This window comes from Chenopodium album, chromosome 13 (genome assembly GCF_948465745.1).
Source record: "Chenopodium album chromosome 13, dcCheAlbu1.1, whole genome shotgun sequence".
NCBI classification, from domain to species: Eukaryota; Viridiplantae; Streptophyta; class Magnoliopsida; order Caryophyllales; family Amaranthaceae; genus Chenopodium; species Chenopodium album.
This window is the reverse complement of record NC_137846.1, coordinates 1,198,373-1,217,500: the sequence shown is the minus strand read 5'-3', so window position 1 is coordinate 1,217,500 and position 19,128 is coordinate 1,198,373. Positions and strand designations below refer to the sequence as shown.

Sequence of the window (19,128 nt, the reverse complement as noted above, 5' to 3'; positions counted from 1 at the left end):
ACAACTTTACAAGTATGTCATGATGTCCATAAATTGATCATATGAATATTATATGGTTTAGGGCTTGATTTGCATGATATATAGCTCAAGAGAATAACACAGTATAACCCAAATACTAGTACTATTTCGTATTATCTAATGATATCTAACCATTATCTTAACGACTTAACCAAACAAAAAAAAAATTATGCCTACTATTATATATCTTTTTTTTTTTACGTGAGCCTACTATTATATATCTAACCATTCCAAAAAATAACACAATATAACCCATATACTAGTAATGATATCTTAACATTTCAAAAAAAAAAAAAAAACTAGTACTACTGTACTAGTATCTAACCATTCCAAAAAATAAAATAAAAATGAAAGAGTAAAAGAAACACTAACCAATGGCTTGACATTGATCAGTTATTATACACTTCGGAGCCTTCCCGGACATACATGTTAACCATGCATTGAATAACCATACAAAGTTATTAGTCGCTTCACCGGATAATAAGGCACAACCAAGAAGGATAGATTGACCATGATTATTGACTCCAATGAACGGAGCAAATGACATTTTATATCTATTTGAGACATATGTCGTATCAAATGAGATGACATCCCCAAAATCTTTGCATGCTGCTCCACTCCTACCATCCGCCCAAAACACATTCTTTAGTGCACCACTGATGTCATCGGTGTCATACATGTAAAAGAAATTTGAATTACTTGATATCATTACGGAGAAATGCCTCCTCATCGCAATAAAGTCACCATGTTGTAAACTTAGTCTTCTAGTCTTGCTTATCAAATTACGACAATCCCTCTCATCAAAAGGAACATTATTATGGCCTCCGTACTTGACTACAAATGAATTATAATTCTTTGCAATGGGAACACCAGCCGTGTCATTTTCCAAGATTGTTCTCTTATTTTGTTCACTAATGAATTTATAGTTTCGCATGAATTTGGAATTTTTCGGATCACAAGGGTGGTTATGCTCTAATTGAACTTTATTAAGCTTCCATAAACCATCAGAACTAAGTGAAGCATTTATTTTGAATTGACATCTCGTGACACTTGATTTAGTTGCTCGTTGAGGATTGTTTGATTTCGATTTAAACTTACCCTCTTTTGAACAAACTAACCTTAATCTCTTACAATCACTATAATCTTCTATATGCCGATTTCGTTCAATGCCTACATCCGTTGTCATAGTTCTCGGTTTCTCTATTATCTCGGAGCTTCTAATTCTGATTTGAAACCCAACATGATGCCCATATTCGTATGGAGTAGTGACATTTTGTACACCATCATCACACAAACCTTCATGCTCCACATTGTCCACATCATTACCAATTTGACCACCTTCACTATCTTCAAAATCAGAATGTGCACTATCTCCGTCGTAAAAAAATGTCTAAGTTTAGATCAAATTCGTCATTAGATTCATCACAATCTTCTCCCACATCAAGCACAACCTCGTTCTTATCTTGTAGAATAGAGTATTCAATATTTAAATCAAAGCCTTGTGGAGGGTCCATCTACATTATATACAATACATATATATTAGTTTTATTTAGTAAATATTAGTTTTAATAAATCATGTCCTATACAATAAAAAACATAAAAAAAAAATAAAAAAAATTCATGCCCATATAAGTGTTTACCAGAATTCATTAAGCAAGGTAAGATACTTTGATTTTATTAATTAGTGAATATTAGTTATAGAAAAAAATATATATGGTAAAATCTTCCAGCTAATACTCCTAAACAAACGCCTTGCTAATACTCCTAAACAAACGCCTAACTAACGACTATATGAATACTAAAATAAATCAAAATAATATCATACAAATTATACATTCTAAACATATAATATTTTTGTTATTATCTTAAATTAACCAATGTCATACTCTACGAATGGTACTCCTACATCAACAATAACAAAATTACATATATAACTGTATTCATTCTTTCAAAAACAAAAAAAAAAAAAACAAAAAAAACAAAAAAAAAAACCAAATGCATATATAAGATAGAAACATCATCAGTCTTTTACGAAAAAAACAAAAGATAGAAACATCCGAGGGTTTTAGCGGAGGAATACTATTAAAAGATACCCACATATATATAAACTGATGCATTGTCTATATAAAATAATGAGTAAAATCTTTCCCTTATTAAAAAATATAAATAAAAAAAATCTTGATGCATTGACATGTATATATATATATATATAGTACATACCTGCGATAATTACCGGTTCATCCACATTAATCTCAAACAATAATGATTGACAATTTAAAAGTAAGATACGATTGTATATTTGTTTTTCTTCTTTTGATTGATCAAACATTCAAACTATACAAATTATGAGAATAGAAGAATGCTTTTTTTTTTTTTTTAGATTTGTAATGTAATCGGAATTTAAAAGGTAAACTAAGAATCAATGAATTACTAGTAGTACTTTAATTGCGTAGATTTCAAGAGTAGAATTCCCCAGCCAAAAAAAAGATAAACTAAGAATCAGTTCTTTTTTACATTAATCTAGTAAGATAATTAATTACCTAGAAATCAGTTCTTTTTTAAACTAGTATATTGTTTACCTAAGCTTCCACCTTGGTCCAACTCAGACTCCATGTCATTGGGTTGGTAACCCACGGGGTTAGCAGATCATTCTCCCCAAAATTACCTATGGTTAATTTAGTTGATGAATCAGTTTGACTGATTGGATGTAAATGTGATAGGAGTACTATGTTTAGGCTCCAATCAAATGATTAGAGAGAGAAAAGGAGAAATTAAAACTTTTTTTTTCAATTTATTTATATTTGTTTGTTTCTTTTAGGGGTGATAATTAAAAAAAATTGATGATTAAATAAGGCAAGAAGAGATGGAAAAGATTTTGGTGGCAGCTTTTGTGAAAGTAGTTGTGAATTGTGACTTAACTTTGGATTATCCGCTTTGAAATGTCATGTCCAAAGAATTGAAGCAATATACTCAGATTACAAGGGGTACCCCTTCCACTGTTAGCTCATCTGAATTTATTTATTTCATACTGTTTACTGTTTACCCTAATCATATTGTTTCAGATGTATGTATGCAACTGGCTTGCTGGTTATTGACTCTTGGATTTGACATATGAACTCGTGAAAGTCGCTTTGTAGATTACTCGTAAAGTTTCGACTTTTTTCATTGTTTGAGTACTCGTGTGTGAATTTTTTAAAATAAATGTTGCTATATGTATGACGAAAATAAAATGATGATAAATAATTACAAAAATTAACGGTCAATATATTGTGGGAGTGATAAACATGTGTAGTCATAGTAATGCGAGTAATCAAAATAAAACAGATTGATTTACGAAATTAATTTAATGATCTAAATCAAGTAGCAGGATTTCTCAGCTCATCATTTGTCTAGCCTCTGTGGCCAAGCTCGGCTTATGAGGAAGACAACCAAAGAAGGTTGAAATAAAGACTTGTCAATCATGAATATGTGTCAATTCAAATCGATGTGAGGGTTTAATGGGACAAGAAGATTAAAGCCAACCATGTATGAAGTACGGAGTACATTATTATTGGAATAAAGAAGATGTGCATGAACCTGATAAAATAAGATGTGCATGAACTGTTAGTATGTACTATTATATCCGAATAAGATGAAGTACTAATCAGGTTAGGCATAGTCAAGCACACACAACATTGGCACTATACGATTGTCCACGAAGTAGTGATGCAAACCAAATTGTGGCAAGTTATCTACAAATTTTGAACTTGGTTTTGGAGAAATAGTACAATTATTTCCTTTGAAACTTGTGTTTATGGTCTAAGGAAAAATTGAAGCATTGTGTACATATTATAGGTATCAAGTTCATATCCTCTAATCTCCGTAAAAAATCTTATCTTTTTGAAGCTTATTTGAGCTTAGCACAGTAGCACCTACACTAGTGGTCCTTACTCCTAACTCCTTAATTGAAAGAAAAATGATGATTTTTACAATTCTCGTATTAGAAAACGAAAATTTTATAAAATTATTTAGCAAAATCAATAAAATTCTTTTGCTGCATATATAATTACATGGTTGGTCCACCATAAAAGATTACGAGTAAACTTATGTAATAAAAAACTTGGCGAAGGGTAAATAGAATAATTTTTATTTTTATTTGAAGAAGGGTTAATAATATATATATAAAAAAAATTATCATATGAATTTTCACCTTTGAGGAAACTTTTTTGCATTTTTATTTCCTGTGCATTCTACTTTCAGTAAAATAGCTGAAAAACTTTCTTGTCTACCTCTTTTTGGCTTGCATAATTTCCAAGTTATCATTCGTCGAAGTATACAATAGTACATTAGAAGATAAAGAGCCAGACAACTTTAGTTGTGAATCTCTTCGTAGGATTCGCTTTCCTCAAATCATTTCACTTGAGTAAATTTCACTGAATCATCTTTAACTGGATTTATCTAAACCTTACCTTTAAGTAGACTTTTGCTAATTAACTATTATTATAATACGCATTTGATGCATCATCATCAACTCTCTACCCTATTCCTCCATTTCATAATGGGGCTAATTATCTTCAATTGTCAAACTTTTAAGTTTTTAATAATATCAACATCAGTATGTATCTGTATTAATGCATGAGATATCTGTACGTACTTTGCATATACACAGTATATTAGACTTTATATTGAAAATAGTTTGAGCGTCAAAAGCAGTGACGCCTTAATGAATATGAGGATGTATCAGAGATCCTTCTGTATAAATGGTGTAACCAACGTTTATAATTGGCATCAGAACACCAAAAATCAGCCAGAGATACCAAAAGGTTTTACCTTTGAATATGCTAAGTTATCCAATGATTTATTGTTACAAGTTACAACCTAACATAATTATGCACATCACCTTTTCTTTCAGGTTTACGTTTTCACTTCCAGTCCAAACCAAAGGTTGCAAGCTTCGCTTCATGTAATTTATCTACGTTAGCAAAGATGGGGTGATGGAAGTCAGACTGCCAATAGAGAGAATGATGCAGAGCGATGTACATCCATTGCAATGCTTCAGTTATAAACTCATCTCTGCCGGGAGGCTAATTTCTAGAAAATACAGACTGCGAACAGCAAACCAAAAAAATTAAGAAATAGCACGGATGAAGTGCAACAAGAACAGGCAAAGCATTCATTTGCGAAGCTATGGACACAGGCCTCAAAAATTACACATAAATAATGCCAGTGACATCAGGTATTAGTCATCTTTGATTGTCAGGAGGGTGTGTAGAAAGGGTCGTATGACCACCTGACCAGGGGTTGAAGCTTGAGGAAGCACCCCAGGGGTATCTAAAATCAAGTACTCAACCTGTTAACTACCCAAATACCCGAGTACTCGGAATTTAAGACACTTAAAACCTCGCCAGTGACTTGATCTACGAATCCAACAATCCATTTTGTACGACATAATGAAACTAACTGAATGTTACAAAGAAGTTTGTGCCATATCACATGAGGTCACATGTAGATGTCCAACATTACACAGTCACACCCTAAATCTCTCAACGTTATGAGTGGAAATGAACATACTTTGTAAAACACATACACATGCTAGGTAGGAAGATGTATTACGGTATTACCTGGGCATTCACCAGTCATGCAAAATGAAGCAATAGAAATTTTTTATTAGCAGTTTGTTATTCTATATCCAAAATCTATCAACTTAGGTTGCCTATGTGCAAAGATTCTGCACAAGGAATCAATCTAAACTCACAGATCTTAATAAATCCAAGTCTGTCCTCCCCCTAGTTGTCCTCCCTTTTGGTTCTGGGACAGACAGATGGAATCACACAAGTAAAAGGAGCACATATAGGATACAAAGCCTAGACCATTTCTTCTAATTATCAATTGAAATATTTCATATAAACTCACTCACATAAGTCACTTGATATTACTTACCTTGCTGACATAAAAGCCATGCCAAAGAAAACAGCCTTCACAGCTTGTTTCTGGCCAGCATAATCAAACGCTAGAGGCAACATCTCATGTAAGGTGAGGAAAGCCATCACTCCACCAACTGCCAAAACCCAAACATTCATTAGAGAAATGTTGGATAAGCCCAAGCATTTTCAACAACTTTGATGCAAGTACGTACCTGATCCCAGAAGGCCATCAAGGATCTCAGGATTTAAACTGGTTGGGAATAGGTATGCTGCATCAAACAAAATCTGAACTATATTATTCAAGTAAGATAAATGAAATAACACAACAGAAAGTAACACCCAGATCGGGATATGCCTAGAATTTTGTTTAATTCGTTCCATATGACCATACCTACAAGTATAACACCCAAGGGCTCCGCCAAACCAGAGAGTGATGCTATCTTAAATGCTTGCCACTTGCTGCAATGAATTAACAAAGTAAATGAGATAAATAGTATCTTATGACAGCAGAAACATAGTTTGTGGCACAGGAACAAGCAATCACTGAGAATGGCATAATCTCCACCAAGTAACAACTCAAAATCTCTAATAAGTTGAATGTTAAGAATGAGCTAGTTATAAATTGAAAAAGGGTACTTTCTTGATTTGAGCAGGATGGCACGTTGGTTCACCTGGTTGACCAAATTACCTTGCACACCTAAATAACTTACAATCAAGTCCAGGCCATTTGACCCCTTTAACTTATAGGCTATAGGGAGATGCATCTTATACATGTGGTTTACCTTATTTGTCTCTGTGTGTGTAGCGAGAGAAAGAGAGTGGAGGGAGGTGCCATCTTTAACAAAAATGTGCTCTTGTTCCAATCAAGTGATGCACACTAATAAAGCCAAAAAGACTTCTATATGCCACATTCACAACAGCGATATCACCTAAACAACTATCTGGTAAGTGGGAAGCTATTTTAATAATTTCCTACCTTTGCGTTGCAAAGTAAACTGGAAGAGCAACAGCGACACCCTGTTCATAAAAATAGGACAACTTTAGTTTATGCATGTATCAGATACCCTTACTGTTGCATTTGCATATGCACAATCAAAATATGTATTAGAAAGGTACTCTCATCATTTGAGAGGGTGGGCAACTATACCTCAGGAATATTGTGCAGAGCAATAGCCAAAGCTAAATTAAGACCCACCCGAAGACCCTGGAATGAAAAAAAAAAAAAAAAAAAAAAGATTTAGAAGAATAATTGAAGCATGAAGGTAGGTGTCTCTTCATGCCTGCAGCTCTGCAGCATTCACAAATTTTAGAGCAAAAGGAGCAAGCAGAAAACAGAATAACAAAGGTCATTATAATTAATTTCTGTAAGTGGCAATGATTTAGAGGACAATTTGACAAAACGCACTCCTCCTTCCCTGCCTACCACCACACCAATTTGCTAATTTGCTAAGAGACAAAGACGGAGAAAGACGGAGAAAGAGAGATGAGAAAAGAAAACAACATAATCTTGTCAACCAAAATGAGGTTGAACTACATGTCTAAAATTGAAAGCGGAAGTAAAATCCTAACAAGTCTCAAAAAGATGGAAGCTTCAACTAGCAGTCCCCTCCTTAGAAAAACAGAGTCGATAAACACAAAAATGGAGTTCAATGATAAATTAAGAGATAAATTAAAATATCTTTCAATGCTAGAAGACTGGGTCAAGTCTCACTTGCACGGCAGAACCTTGTTTTGCCAGGATACCCCAGTTGATATTTTTCTACCAATTTCACATTTTTACCTCAAGGGAGACCAGTTTTTTGGATATTAAGCTGAGGAAAGGGAGGGAAGGAATAAGATGAGTCCATTTTCCTTATACAAATGATACAATTCTTCCATAGATGGAAATAAAGCAAGATCTTCACTTCCCCTCCTCTTCTTTCCCTTTACCTTCCCTTACTTTCCCTTCTCTCCAAAATCAATATCGACGGCAACATATTAGGTGTTTAGACTGATTTCAAATTTCAAATAGGTGTCAGTACATATTAAGGCCATTTATGTTTGCAACAAAATTAGTCTCTCCATCTGTCAAAATTGATCAACCCCCCCCCCCCCCCCCCTCCTCAGATTCTTGACTCACCAATGGCAAGATTTTAGATGTTTTTGTTTTCCAGGGTGAGGATTTGGAAGATATTAATAGATATTCGTATGATCTAGCTGATTACGTAGATTTTATCTTATTGACAACTATAGCAATGGTTAGTAAGATTTCTTCCTCGTATTAAGATTGTTTTCATAGAAAAATTTAAATCTACATTTCCTTTAACAGAGAGAAAAAAAAAATTAAATAAATGATGAAACCAAGTGCTCGCTTATAGGCAAAGCTTATAAGCCGTAAAAGTTAGTCCTAGGATTGGAAAAAGATATAAACATATATGCATGAATCTAATTGTACCTTCATGGATCCAAGAAAAACTGCCATTCCCTCAGGGAAATTGTGCAAGCTGATACCTGAGAAATGAAGATTTGACTTCTCATAAGTTCAAAATTAGAATCAATGTAGGCATATTTCAAGGCCACACATATTACAGGAAAAAAACAAATAAAAAAAAATCAAGGTGCCATCCATCAATTAGAATCTAGATTGAACTTCATACAAAAATGATGCAATGGTGAAGGAAATAGCATCATAGATATTCATAGCTAGGGGAGCCCTTCCTGGTCCTTACCAAAAGGAAATAGCATCATAGCTAGCATTATGATTAGCTTCTGTAATTATATCTAACCTTTCACATCATCTACTCTAGAAAAGACAATAAAAAAAGAAATGCAACAAGTCTGTTTAGAGTATACTAATAATCAACAATCTAGATTTAGCTAGCAACTGATCACTAAGAACAGCTGAATTTGACATGCTCCATGAGCACTAGAACAACTAACAGCCTACAAGTGAGCATACCTATGGCTGTTATTATGCCACTGTACATGACTTGTCGTCGATGCTTCTTCATTAAGTCCTTCCCTTTTTCTTCTCCGTTTGCCCGCTAACCTCCAGAAGAATATCAACAAACTTTTAGGAGGCTTGTCCAGCTTGAAAGTCTCAATGCTTATTACAAAAACAGAAGAAACATTACATTTTAAAACCAAACTAACCTTTTTGCTTTTAACACTTGGAGTAGGAGTGAGTGTTGGTTCTGGGATGAAGTTAGCAATAATTGCAAAGAAAATGACACCTGCAAAGAACTACAGACAACTGCACAAAGTGACTACTCTCAAACAGTGAATGGGCATATCATCTCCCCAATCTTCCTCAACAAAAGGAAATGAATGAAGGTAACTTACCCATAAATTCCCTTTCAAGAAGCCAATAGAGTTTATGGCATTGTGAGCCAGATCTAGAAATGATATGCTAAGCATAAGGCCTGCAGCGAAGCCCTACATGATTTAACAAAAACTTTAGGAATTCTTATACTGTTTAACAATGAAGCAAATTGAACAATATTCTCCTTGACATGCATAATTCCATTACACACACAAGTCTGAGAAGCATGTTCTTCACATGTTATTGTACCAAAAGGTTAGGGCCAAGAGCTGCAAAGACTAAAAGTAGCCAGAATTCAGTAACCTAGATCTTTAAAGTATATTGCATTTCAAATAACAAAGTTATGCACCTGCAACAGCCCAAGCATCTTCAAGTTTGGTGCGTCACTTAGGACTACAAAAAGTGCACCTGTTTGACACCCCATATAGCAAAGTAAGCTTTCTCTCGTAAACTATTCTAGAATCAGGATCATTATCCATCATAAAGATATTGCATCACAAGGTAGAAAATATATAAATCATGATCCTCAGTTCAAAAAGGCGGAGGTGTGATGTAAACAAAGTAGATTTAGTAGATAAAAAGGGGTCAAGGAGGTTTTAAAGCCAGGACCAAATAAAATTAGAATCAAGCTGTAATGCTGCACCACTCATTGCAGCCCTATGGAACCACAAAATAAGCAGTACTTGGAACAGTTTGAATTTCGACAAAATCCAAAACAGCTGAAAGATTGGCATAAATACATTACAGGGGTCAAAATATCTACCCGAAATTAGTATAAAACCATATGCATAAAGTTAACTTTCTCACATACATACGGTACTCTGGTTAGCCATGTTTCATGATGAAACACCTCTCCTTTGAGCTCTAGTCACATTTTTCAAATTCATCTCCACATTTTAATAGCAATAGTTTATGTTAAGCTTGCCAATTGTAAGTGCTACACTATAATGATCATATTATCGAAATCATCTCTGTCACGAAATCACTAGGACTAACCATTAACAGCATATATAATCCCTGTATTAACGCCATGACCATTACCATAACAACTTGCTAAGGAATATCATCAATCCTATTATTCCTATACTTCCCGTCTCCTCCCTCCACCCAACAGCCCGCCCAGCCCCAATTCCTTCAGCCCCCACCCCCAAATAAAATCCCTTCTTCAACATTAAGCAGCAATCAACAATACTCATTACACTAACCAATTAATCTTACAAAAACCAATCTTAAAACTAGGGTAACAAGAATAGTTCTAATTTTTTAACTCCCACGAACCAAAAAGCCTTCATTACACTATACTGCCCAAAAATCAGCTACATTATTCATATACCGTAACAAATCAACATTATAACAGCATGAATAAGAAGTTACAAAAGATAAGAAATTGAGATACAATAACATCATAAAATTGAGTCAAAATTGAAAATCCATACCTAAGGATGTGCTCAACCCCCCAACAAGTGAGAGCGCAAGAGCAACCAATACTTGAGAATCCATAGCTCAATCAGAAGCAACAGCAACAGCAATGGCAGCAATCCTTAAATCCAACGGTCAAAATCCACAATCCAAAAACACCCAGATACTAAATTCTTGGTTTTTCTGAATTAATTTCAAAAACCCTTACACAGATTTAAGAGAAATTAAGAAGTGTTCTTTCAGTTTTGAGGAGAAATTGGATGTTCAGCTTAAACCCAGAACCCCTTTTCGATAATATAAGAGAGAAATGAAAAAGGGAAGTATATAAGGGGTGCAATAGTGAATCGGAAAAAGGCAAACCAATTTTTGAGGGAGAATCAGGAAGAGATTATGTGGAAGAAAGGAAAGAGATGGTTTGATCAGGTGGTCCAACTCCAACATATTTAAATGAAAGTTGTATGAATGAGAAAAGAATTTTCTTGTTGACAAGGCAAGACTTTAGCTTTATTTTTTTGCTAACTTCATTTTATATTTTTTGCAACGATTTGATATAAAATAGAGAGAAAAAATGACTAGATGGTATACATGAGATTTTTGTAAAACCTTTTGTTATAGAGTGTTAGGTAATTAGGTTATGTTCAACTTAACTAATTTTCACATATCATACTTTATTTGAATGTATTAAACATTTAGATCTAATCAGCTTAGGGCGTGTTCTATTCACCTGATTTTTACTTATCTGATCTTATATAATCTTATTAGCCCTTATTAAAACTTATTTTAGTTATAAATTGAACTTGAATAGCCCTTATCACAACTTAACTGAACTTATTTTTCCTAAACTTATCTTATTTGAACTTATTAACCCTGAACTTATTTTTCCTAAAATAAGTGGAAATAAGTTGAACACAAGAGGACCTTATTCAATTGTAATCCTAATTAAAACTTATTTATCTTGAACTTATTTTTTTTGAAATAATTGAAAATAAAGTGAATAAAATGGAACTATTTGTTTGAGAATTACTTTATAATTGAAGAAATTTGAATGAAAGCATATACAATATGCATCTTACACTGGAGATGTGTCAATAGTTTATTATTAGTATGTAATGTGTCAATAGTTTATTATTAGTATGTAATAAGATTTGACTAAATTTTTTATGTAATTGAGTATTCTTCATGCAGGATTGTGTGTTAATTGGTCATGTCACATGTCATACAAATAAAATTAATAATTAAGTAGTAGTTAGAGTATTTCATCATCTATGACACCCTGGTGTTTTAGTGCTTAATCATACTTAACTTTTCAGCATTGCATTACTAAACAGTTCAAGCAAACGTATATTTTGCAAAGGTTGTCCCACCCCACTGGCCCACTCTAATATTGGGCCTAAGACCTGGCATGTGGCCCAATATGGACTTTATCAATGGTCCAAGAGTCCAACACTCCCAACTTTCAATGATTCCATGAGAACTATGGAAAGTGTCTCAAAGGCTAACCTTTGAAAATGCTTTTTAGAGGGAAAATTGAAAGCTATAATATACAGTACAAAATTGGATTAATTTTAGAGACCTTTAGGATTTGATGTTGAAAACTTGAGTGACGGTGAGGAAATGCATCTTAAGGTCATGTAGGTTGTTTGGAACCCTACACACCCAATGGTCTATCACGTAATGACTCAGGGTGATTTTGGGTTAATGACAAGATGAAGTTTCACAGTTTTACTAAACCTTAGGGCAATAGAGTGAAAATTTCGCTTAAAGTAGATCAATTTTTTCAGACTAATTAAATTTAAAGTAGCATAGACAATGATTCCAATAAGTAAAAAGAGTTACATATACTCTTCTTCTTTATTAATTTCCTATTTATAGGAAGATTTTTCAAAATATTATGTACTCTAAAATAAGGTGAAAATACCAAAAAGAAAGAAAAAAAAAGTAATTACTTACATGTAGACAAAATTAAGTTGTTATCCATTTATATACACTACTACTACTAGTACAGTAGTACCTCTGCTCTTTAAGGATGGTCGTAGAAGTAGTTGCTAACAAAAATAATCCTAAAATTAAATCATCCAAATATAATGCAGAAGAAATTGAATTGTAAATTAAAAGAAATCAGAAAGTTGGTAAACTTATGCTCGTGCATCAAATGTTGATAATGAATGCACCAGCCAGGCTCCATCACTACCTAACTGTGATACACTTATACACAAAATTAGCCGTACTTCTATTTTAGGACACCCTTTTACATGATGATATTATTGTACTCTCAAAAATAAATTTCACTTTCATTTATAAATTTTCACCCTTTTCCTTGAAAAAATTACTAAAAAAAAAAAAAAACTACGGAGTAGTAAATAGGATTGCATGGTAAACAATAGAAAGAAATAAATTTTGATGTATCATGCACAAAATATAACTGGTTGTACATAGAGAAATATGTATAATTTCTATGGTCATATGCTAATTGCTTTCGACAGGTAAAATTTGTTAAAAGTGAAGAATAGATGGTAAAATTTTCATCTTTAGCTACCAATAATATAGTGATTTTTTTTCCCCTACAATTGAATGTTTCATCAATCCTACACTAGTAACCTAGAATAATTGGGACTTTACTAAAATAATAATTTTCGTCGAGTAGTTGTACATTGTTCCGACCTCTCATAATAAGGTGTGACAAAAACTCCCATAGATTGAAATTTCTAAATCTAACTTATTACGTGAAAAGACCGATTAGTATCAACTTTTTTCAGACATTACGAGTATCATTAGTGATAACCCCGGGAATTTATATCAACCAAAAAGTCCAATATAATTCAATATACATCAAGGTGTGTTCTGTTGAAGGATGATGACACACCAACCACTTGGGGTATAATGATTTATCCCTCCATGTATCTGGGTATGCAAGCAAAGTTTCTCCTCTTTACCTTATTTTAACCTTTTGTCACACACCTTTAACATTATATGCCACACATACACTTCCTTTTTGCTCAAACACTATACTACTTTGCTTTTGCTTCAAATCAATCCTCTCTTAATTCCCTTTTCTCTTACAATAATTAATCACTAATTAATTACATTTTTATGCATTTCTTCACATGATTAATGTAATGTAAGTATAATTTCCCCTTCTTTTATGCTCTTAATTTATGAAATTAAATATCTTTTCTTGTTTACTATGTACAACTATTTTATCCAATATTTTTATTCATAATAATATTTATGTAATATACACCTGCTCATGTTTCTCTCATGAACCAACCTCATAATAAATCCTCTGCTCCACCCCACATATTCATTGTGATTATTTTTATATTTATTTTTGAATCAAAAAATTTATATTTATATATTATGATTGCATCAGCCTTATAATATAAGGTATATTTATTTGATGTTACTTTTATTTTTCTGACAAATTGAAGAGTTGTGATCTGAACAATGGAGAATGTGAGTGATGATGTTGAAAGAGTAGTTGTATCAAAGATGGAACAGTATGAAATAATTGAGCAGATTGGTAGAGGAGCTTTTGGTACAGCATATCTTGTTCTTAATAAATTTGATACTAAGAAAAAGTAAGATTTATTTTATTTCTCTGCATTTTTATGTAAGTTTGTCTGGATTTTTATGTTACATTTGAAAAAACAGAATTTTGATGATTATATATGTATGCTCTTGGATTTTTTTTCTAGATATGTGTTGAAAAAGATTAAATTAGCCAAGCAGACTGAGAGATTCAAGCGAACTGCGCACCAAGAGGTTCGAATTTTAACCAAATCATGTGTTGTTTGTTACAAAGATGTTGTAATGTATGTTGTTCATGTTGAAATGTTCTGTTTATTTGTTATTGTAGATGAGTATTATAGCAAAGTTGAACAACCCTTATGTTGTGGAATATAAGGATGCATGGGTAGAAAAGGTAAAATGCTTTAATAATTTCGCTTATTTTTGCCTAAAATCTTATGATCAATGTGAATTAATCTTTAAGCATTGTGATGATATGAGCCATTGTAAGATGAATTTTGTGACCTGCATACAGGAGTCTTATGTGTGCATTGTGACAAGCTACTGTGAAGGAGGAGACATGTAAGTTTTTCGGATATTATTGTGTGTGTAACGTATGGAGTATAACATAGAGTGTTTGGTTCGAGCAACAATTTTTATGACTTAAGGACTCGAAAAATAATGTTCAGACTGATCTGATATTTCAGGACTGAGACGATTAAGAAGTCAAGAGGAACATATTTTCCTGAGGAGGTAAAAAAAAAAAAAAAAAAAAGAAGTTAACAAGTGTAAGGTGATGGGGAGGAAAAACACAACAGCCTAACCAAAGATTAATTATGCTGTAATTTATGAACAGAAACTCTGCAAATGGCTGGCTCAGCTCCTAATAGCCTTGGATTACCTTCATTCTAACCGCGTGTTACATAGGGATATAAAGGTTGGTTCAATTCGCGCTTGAAGTTCTTGATTGCATTAGAGGACAAAGAGTTTTTTTGATATGTACATGGACCTAACACCCCCATTGGCTAACTAAAATCTGTTAAATTTTGCTTTCAGTGTTCCAACATTTTTCTTACCAAGGATCAAGATATCAGGCTAGGTAAGATATGCTACAACTCTTAAGAAAGTGGAAGTTACTGCTATAGAGCTATTTCAGTGTCTGACACTTTTTCCGAATATGGTGTGAAACTATAACAGGTGACTTTGGCCTTGCAAAACTGCTAAGCAAAGATGATCTTGCATTTTCGGTATCAGTTTGCATTGCTTGAGATATGTTCGTTACACGGAATTGTATTTTAGCTGCAAATTCTAATAGATTACTTGCAAAACATGCAGATTGTAGGCAGTCCAAACTACATGTGTCCTGAACTTCTTGCTGAATTGCCTTATGGCTACAAGTCTGATATATGGTCCTTAGGTGGGAATAATGAAATACACAAAACCATAAAATACGTCGTATAATATATGATACCTCTATGTTTCTGATTGGTGAATGAATGAGTAAAGTTTATATATCTGCTATATTTTGCAGGTTGCTGCATGTTTGAAATAGCTGCACATCAACCTGCATTTCGAGCACCGGTAATTTGCTATAAATCTTAATCTGCTAACTACGTATTTTTCACTATGTGCTCTAACTAAGTACAGGTGAACTAAAAAACAGGATATTGCAGGGCTAGTGAACAAAATTAACCGGTCCACTATCTCCCCACTGCCAACTATCTATTCTCCTGCGCTGTAAGTGACCTATCATTTAACATGATCTTAATAAAAATGAGCCAAAAAATATGTCCATGTTTTGCTGCATATTTACTGATGAATGCAGGTTGGATTGACTGCCAATATGCAGGAAACGTTTGATCAAGACCATGCTGAGGAAGAACCCGGAACATAGACCAACAGTAAGTAAAGATCCTTATGGACACCTATGTTACTCGGACTCTTCAACTCACCCCCAAGTACTCATGTCAGAGTCTCAACACCCTGACATGGGTATACATATCATTTTGGACCGAAAATATGGTATTTTTCATAAAATAGCCAAGTCTGACACTGACCCTTGGCACACAAACACGAGTCTAACATGAGTACCCAGTTCGAGTAACATAGCCTATGATCATACTTGTGATACTAAGATTGCATCATCTGATACTTAATGTAAATTTTTCTTGGCGGCTAACAGAATTTCAATTGATGTAAACAGGCTGCAGAGTTGTTAAGGAATCCTCATTTACAACCATACCTCGCTCAATGCCACACATCTCCTATCTACCTGCCAGTGAAATCTGAAGTTCCTGCTAACCAAACTAAACCAAATGTACCTCGCTTCACCAATAAGCCCAACACTCCCAATGTCAGAAAGATTGTTAAGGCAAAACCACCAATAGATCTTCCTAGAGTTGCTCGAGTAACACCTAGGAAATCATTACTCAAGGCAGCATCCTCTTCAGATTCACTTGAAACTAAGGTTGAGACCAAAAGGGTTGATCCAACAAGTTGTTCAGAACGAATATCCAAAGCCGAGGAAGGGCTTAAAGTCATTTCAAACTACATTGAACAACTCAAGGATGCTGAACTAACAAAAAGTTTCTTCAACATGTTGAGTTCATACCATAAGTTTGATCATCATAGCGAGACAGAAAAACTTGCTGTTGAGTATCTGACACAGATATTGGAAAAAATCAAGGGAATTCCTGGCAAAACTGTGGACAAAGAATCGATATCAAGAGCTAGTAGTGGTCTAACTACTTTGCCAGAGGAAGAAGGGAAGGTTGAGCTATGTGCACACGTCGAGCATAGAGCAGAAGCACTAGAATCACTCCTAGAGTTATGTGCTCGTTTACTTAAGCAGGATAGATTGGATGAACTTGCAGGGATACTAAAACCATTTGGTGAAGAACCGGTTTCGTCTAGAGAAACCGCCATTTGGCTCACCAAAGGTTTGATGAATGCTGGAAAACAAGAAATGGGATCTTAGCTATATATCTTGAAATTTTGTTTGTTTTGTTCTTTGTATAATTGACAATCTTGACTTATATATGTGTTTTCTTCCATTTTTCTTTTGATTTTGCAAATTAACCAAATGATGAATCTATGTTTTGTGTATTTGCATCATTGAATTTCAGGTATATACTATGTATATGAAATATGATTTGTTCATAAAATTTCCTTTGGTCGAAGTGAAATGAAATTAATCGAAGTTGTTGCTCCCATGTACAAACAGGACAACTCAATTATAAACACCGCACTAAAATTAAAATATTGAAAATTTTGAAAAGATGAAATTTTAAAAGAAAAGTTAATATACCCTTCTCAGATCGTATCCTAATCCTAACTTAACATAAAAAAAAATCTTATGGAAAGCTTTAATGATTAAAAACTTAGGTATCACATCAACTTTTATGAGAAAATTCTTATCATCAATTATCTTTTCTTGCTGGACTATGCTAGAACAAAGCAACAATACACCACAAATGGTCCAATATTAAAGATACCTAGAAAAATACTTCCTCTGTTTTCTTTTAGATGCAACATACACTTTTTCACAGTATTTAAGAAATGTGGGGTTCACATGATATAATACACTTAAGTGGTTGTTAGGAGTGTAATTTAGTGGGTCATGTGCTTTAAATAAGGGAAATAGTATAGTTTTTCCCTAAAGTAATTTTCCTTTTATAGTGTGTTGCAAGTATTGTGACATTTCCTTTTTAGGGAAGTGTTGCAAGTAAAAGAAAGCGAGGAAGTATTAACCAATCTTTAGCCCATCACATAATCTGCTCCATATATTCCATCAAACAACACATTGATTCCCTAATCCCTACACTTTAATGTGCTATTTTAAAAAAATATTTTAGTGGTGCTATATATTTGGTTGATTCGGAATATTAGTCAACTATATAGGGTAAAATTGCGATTCAAAAAACCAAGTTACCTCATTATCCTTACTTGATTAATTACCCTTGACTTGGTCTTAGATTCATTGAATATGGACAAAAATATCATTTCCTTGAGCTAACATACACTCCGTGGTTATTTGACTTGGCCTTTTTGAGTTTTTCCCCCCCATAAGGAGTTTGTACGGTTATATGTACAACACATACACACGGTTGATGATACGCTTCATTGTATCGAGTTAGACTTTTTATAATAAGAGTACACGCGTATAATCACATCGTACCCCGATCATTCAACTAGAATTAACATTGCTCATATGATATGAGAAGCCAAGTAGAATAAAATTGTTATGCTACTTTTCAACTCCATATATATTTCTTTGTAGTATAAATGGCACAATTGGTTAGAGGAGTAGCATGCCTAGAAAGAGAGAAATGATTTTGCGCTGGAAAATAAATAAAGTCAAATGACAATAATTGCATGACAAATAAATTATATACATACTCTCATATTGCCTTTGTTGGGGGCTTATATTTTATACTAGAGGTGATCTTTGCGGGCTTGGACGTGTAGCGGGCCGGGCCAATGCTTATTTTTTTGTCCAACGGGCTTTATGTGGCAAACCCGAACCCTTTTATGCGGGCTTGATACTTTGTCCATGCCCGCTTGTTAAACGGGCCGGGCTTACCCGCGGGCTAACGGGCCTTAATTTTTGTTTTATTTTTTATAATACTAACTAATCTTTTTATTATTTACTAGTGCTAAAATTATTTTGGTATAGTTGTCTTATAATTTTTTGTTCACAAATGATAATAAAAAATAAAAAAAAGGTTGAAATTATGACATATGCTATAAATATATGTAAGATAAAACTTATTTAATAAGTGTTAATGATAAAATATAAAATTAAAATGAATAAATGTAACTAATAAATGCTTATAGTTCAATATAGTCTCTTTGTATTTATTTTCAAAAATACACAAAGTATGTCATAACTAACTAACTAAATAAAATTATTAAAATAAGAATGTTATTATTATTATTATTATTATTATATATTAATAAACGGGCCGGGCGGGCTAGCCC

General features: G+C 33.4%; 3 protein-coding genes across 3 annotated transcripts; 1 reads left to right on the top strand and 2 right to left on the bottom strand.

Moving 5' to 3' along the window:
- Positions 1-385: 385 nt before the first annotated feature.
- LOC145577042 (protein FAR1-RELATED SEQUENCE 5-like) lies at positions 386-4,960 on the bottom strand. Its single transcript, XM_081634730.1, has 2 exons — positions 4,898-4,960; positions 386-1,408 (listed from the first exon to the last, which is right to left on the bottom strand). The coding sequence occupies exons 1-2, from the start codon at positions 4,958-4,960 to the stop codon at positions 386-388; spliced, it is 1,086 nt and encodes a 361-aa protein (XP_081490856.1).
- On the bottom strand, positions 4,660-11,035 carry LOC145575866 (zinc transporter ZTP29-like). The gene is made up of 12 exons (XM_081633656.1): positions 10,659-11,035; positions 9,572-9,630; positions 9,243-9,335; positions 9,054-9,143; positions 8,860-8,944; positions 8,356-8,411; positions 7,069-7,125; positions 6,898-6,938; positions 6,313-6,380; positions 6,134-6,190; positions 5,938-6,055; positions 4,660-5,102 (listed from the first exon to the last, which is right to left on the bottom strand). The coding sequence occupies exons 1-12, from the start codon at positions 10,720-10,722 to the stop codon at positions 5,057-5,059; spliced, it is 834 nt and encodes a 277-aa protein (XP_081489782.1). The 5' UTR covers positions 10,723-11,035; the 3' UTR covers positions 4,660-5,056.
- A 2,556-nt stretch (positions 11,036-13,591) lies between these two features.
- On the top strand, positions 13,592-17,334 carry LOC145575865 (serine/threonine-protein kinase Nek6-like). The gene is made up of 14 exons (XM_081633655.1): positions 13,592-13,759; positions 14,070-14,219; positions 14,337-14,403; positions 14,498-14,563; positions 14,684-14,730; positions 14,856-14,901; positions 15,005-15,085; positions 15,205-15,247; positions 15,346-15,395; positions 15,484-15,565; positions 15,680-15,729; positions 15,812-15,885; positions 15,998-16,049; positions 16,352-17,334. Exons 2-14 carry the CDS (start codon positions 14,086-14,088, stop codon positions 17,123-17,125), a joined length of 1,566 nt encoding a protein of 521 aa, XP_081489781.1. The 5' UTR covers positions 13,592-13,759; positions 14,070-14,085; the 3' UTR covers positions 17,126-17,334.
- Positions 17,335-19,128: the final 1,794 nt, after the last annotated feature.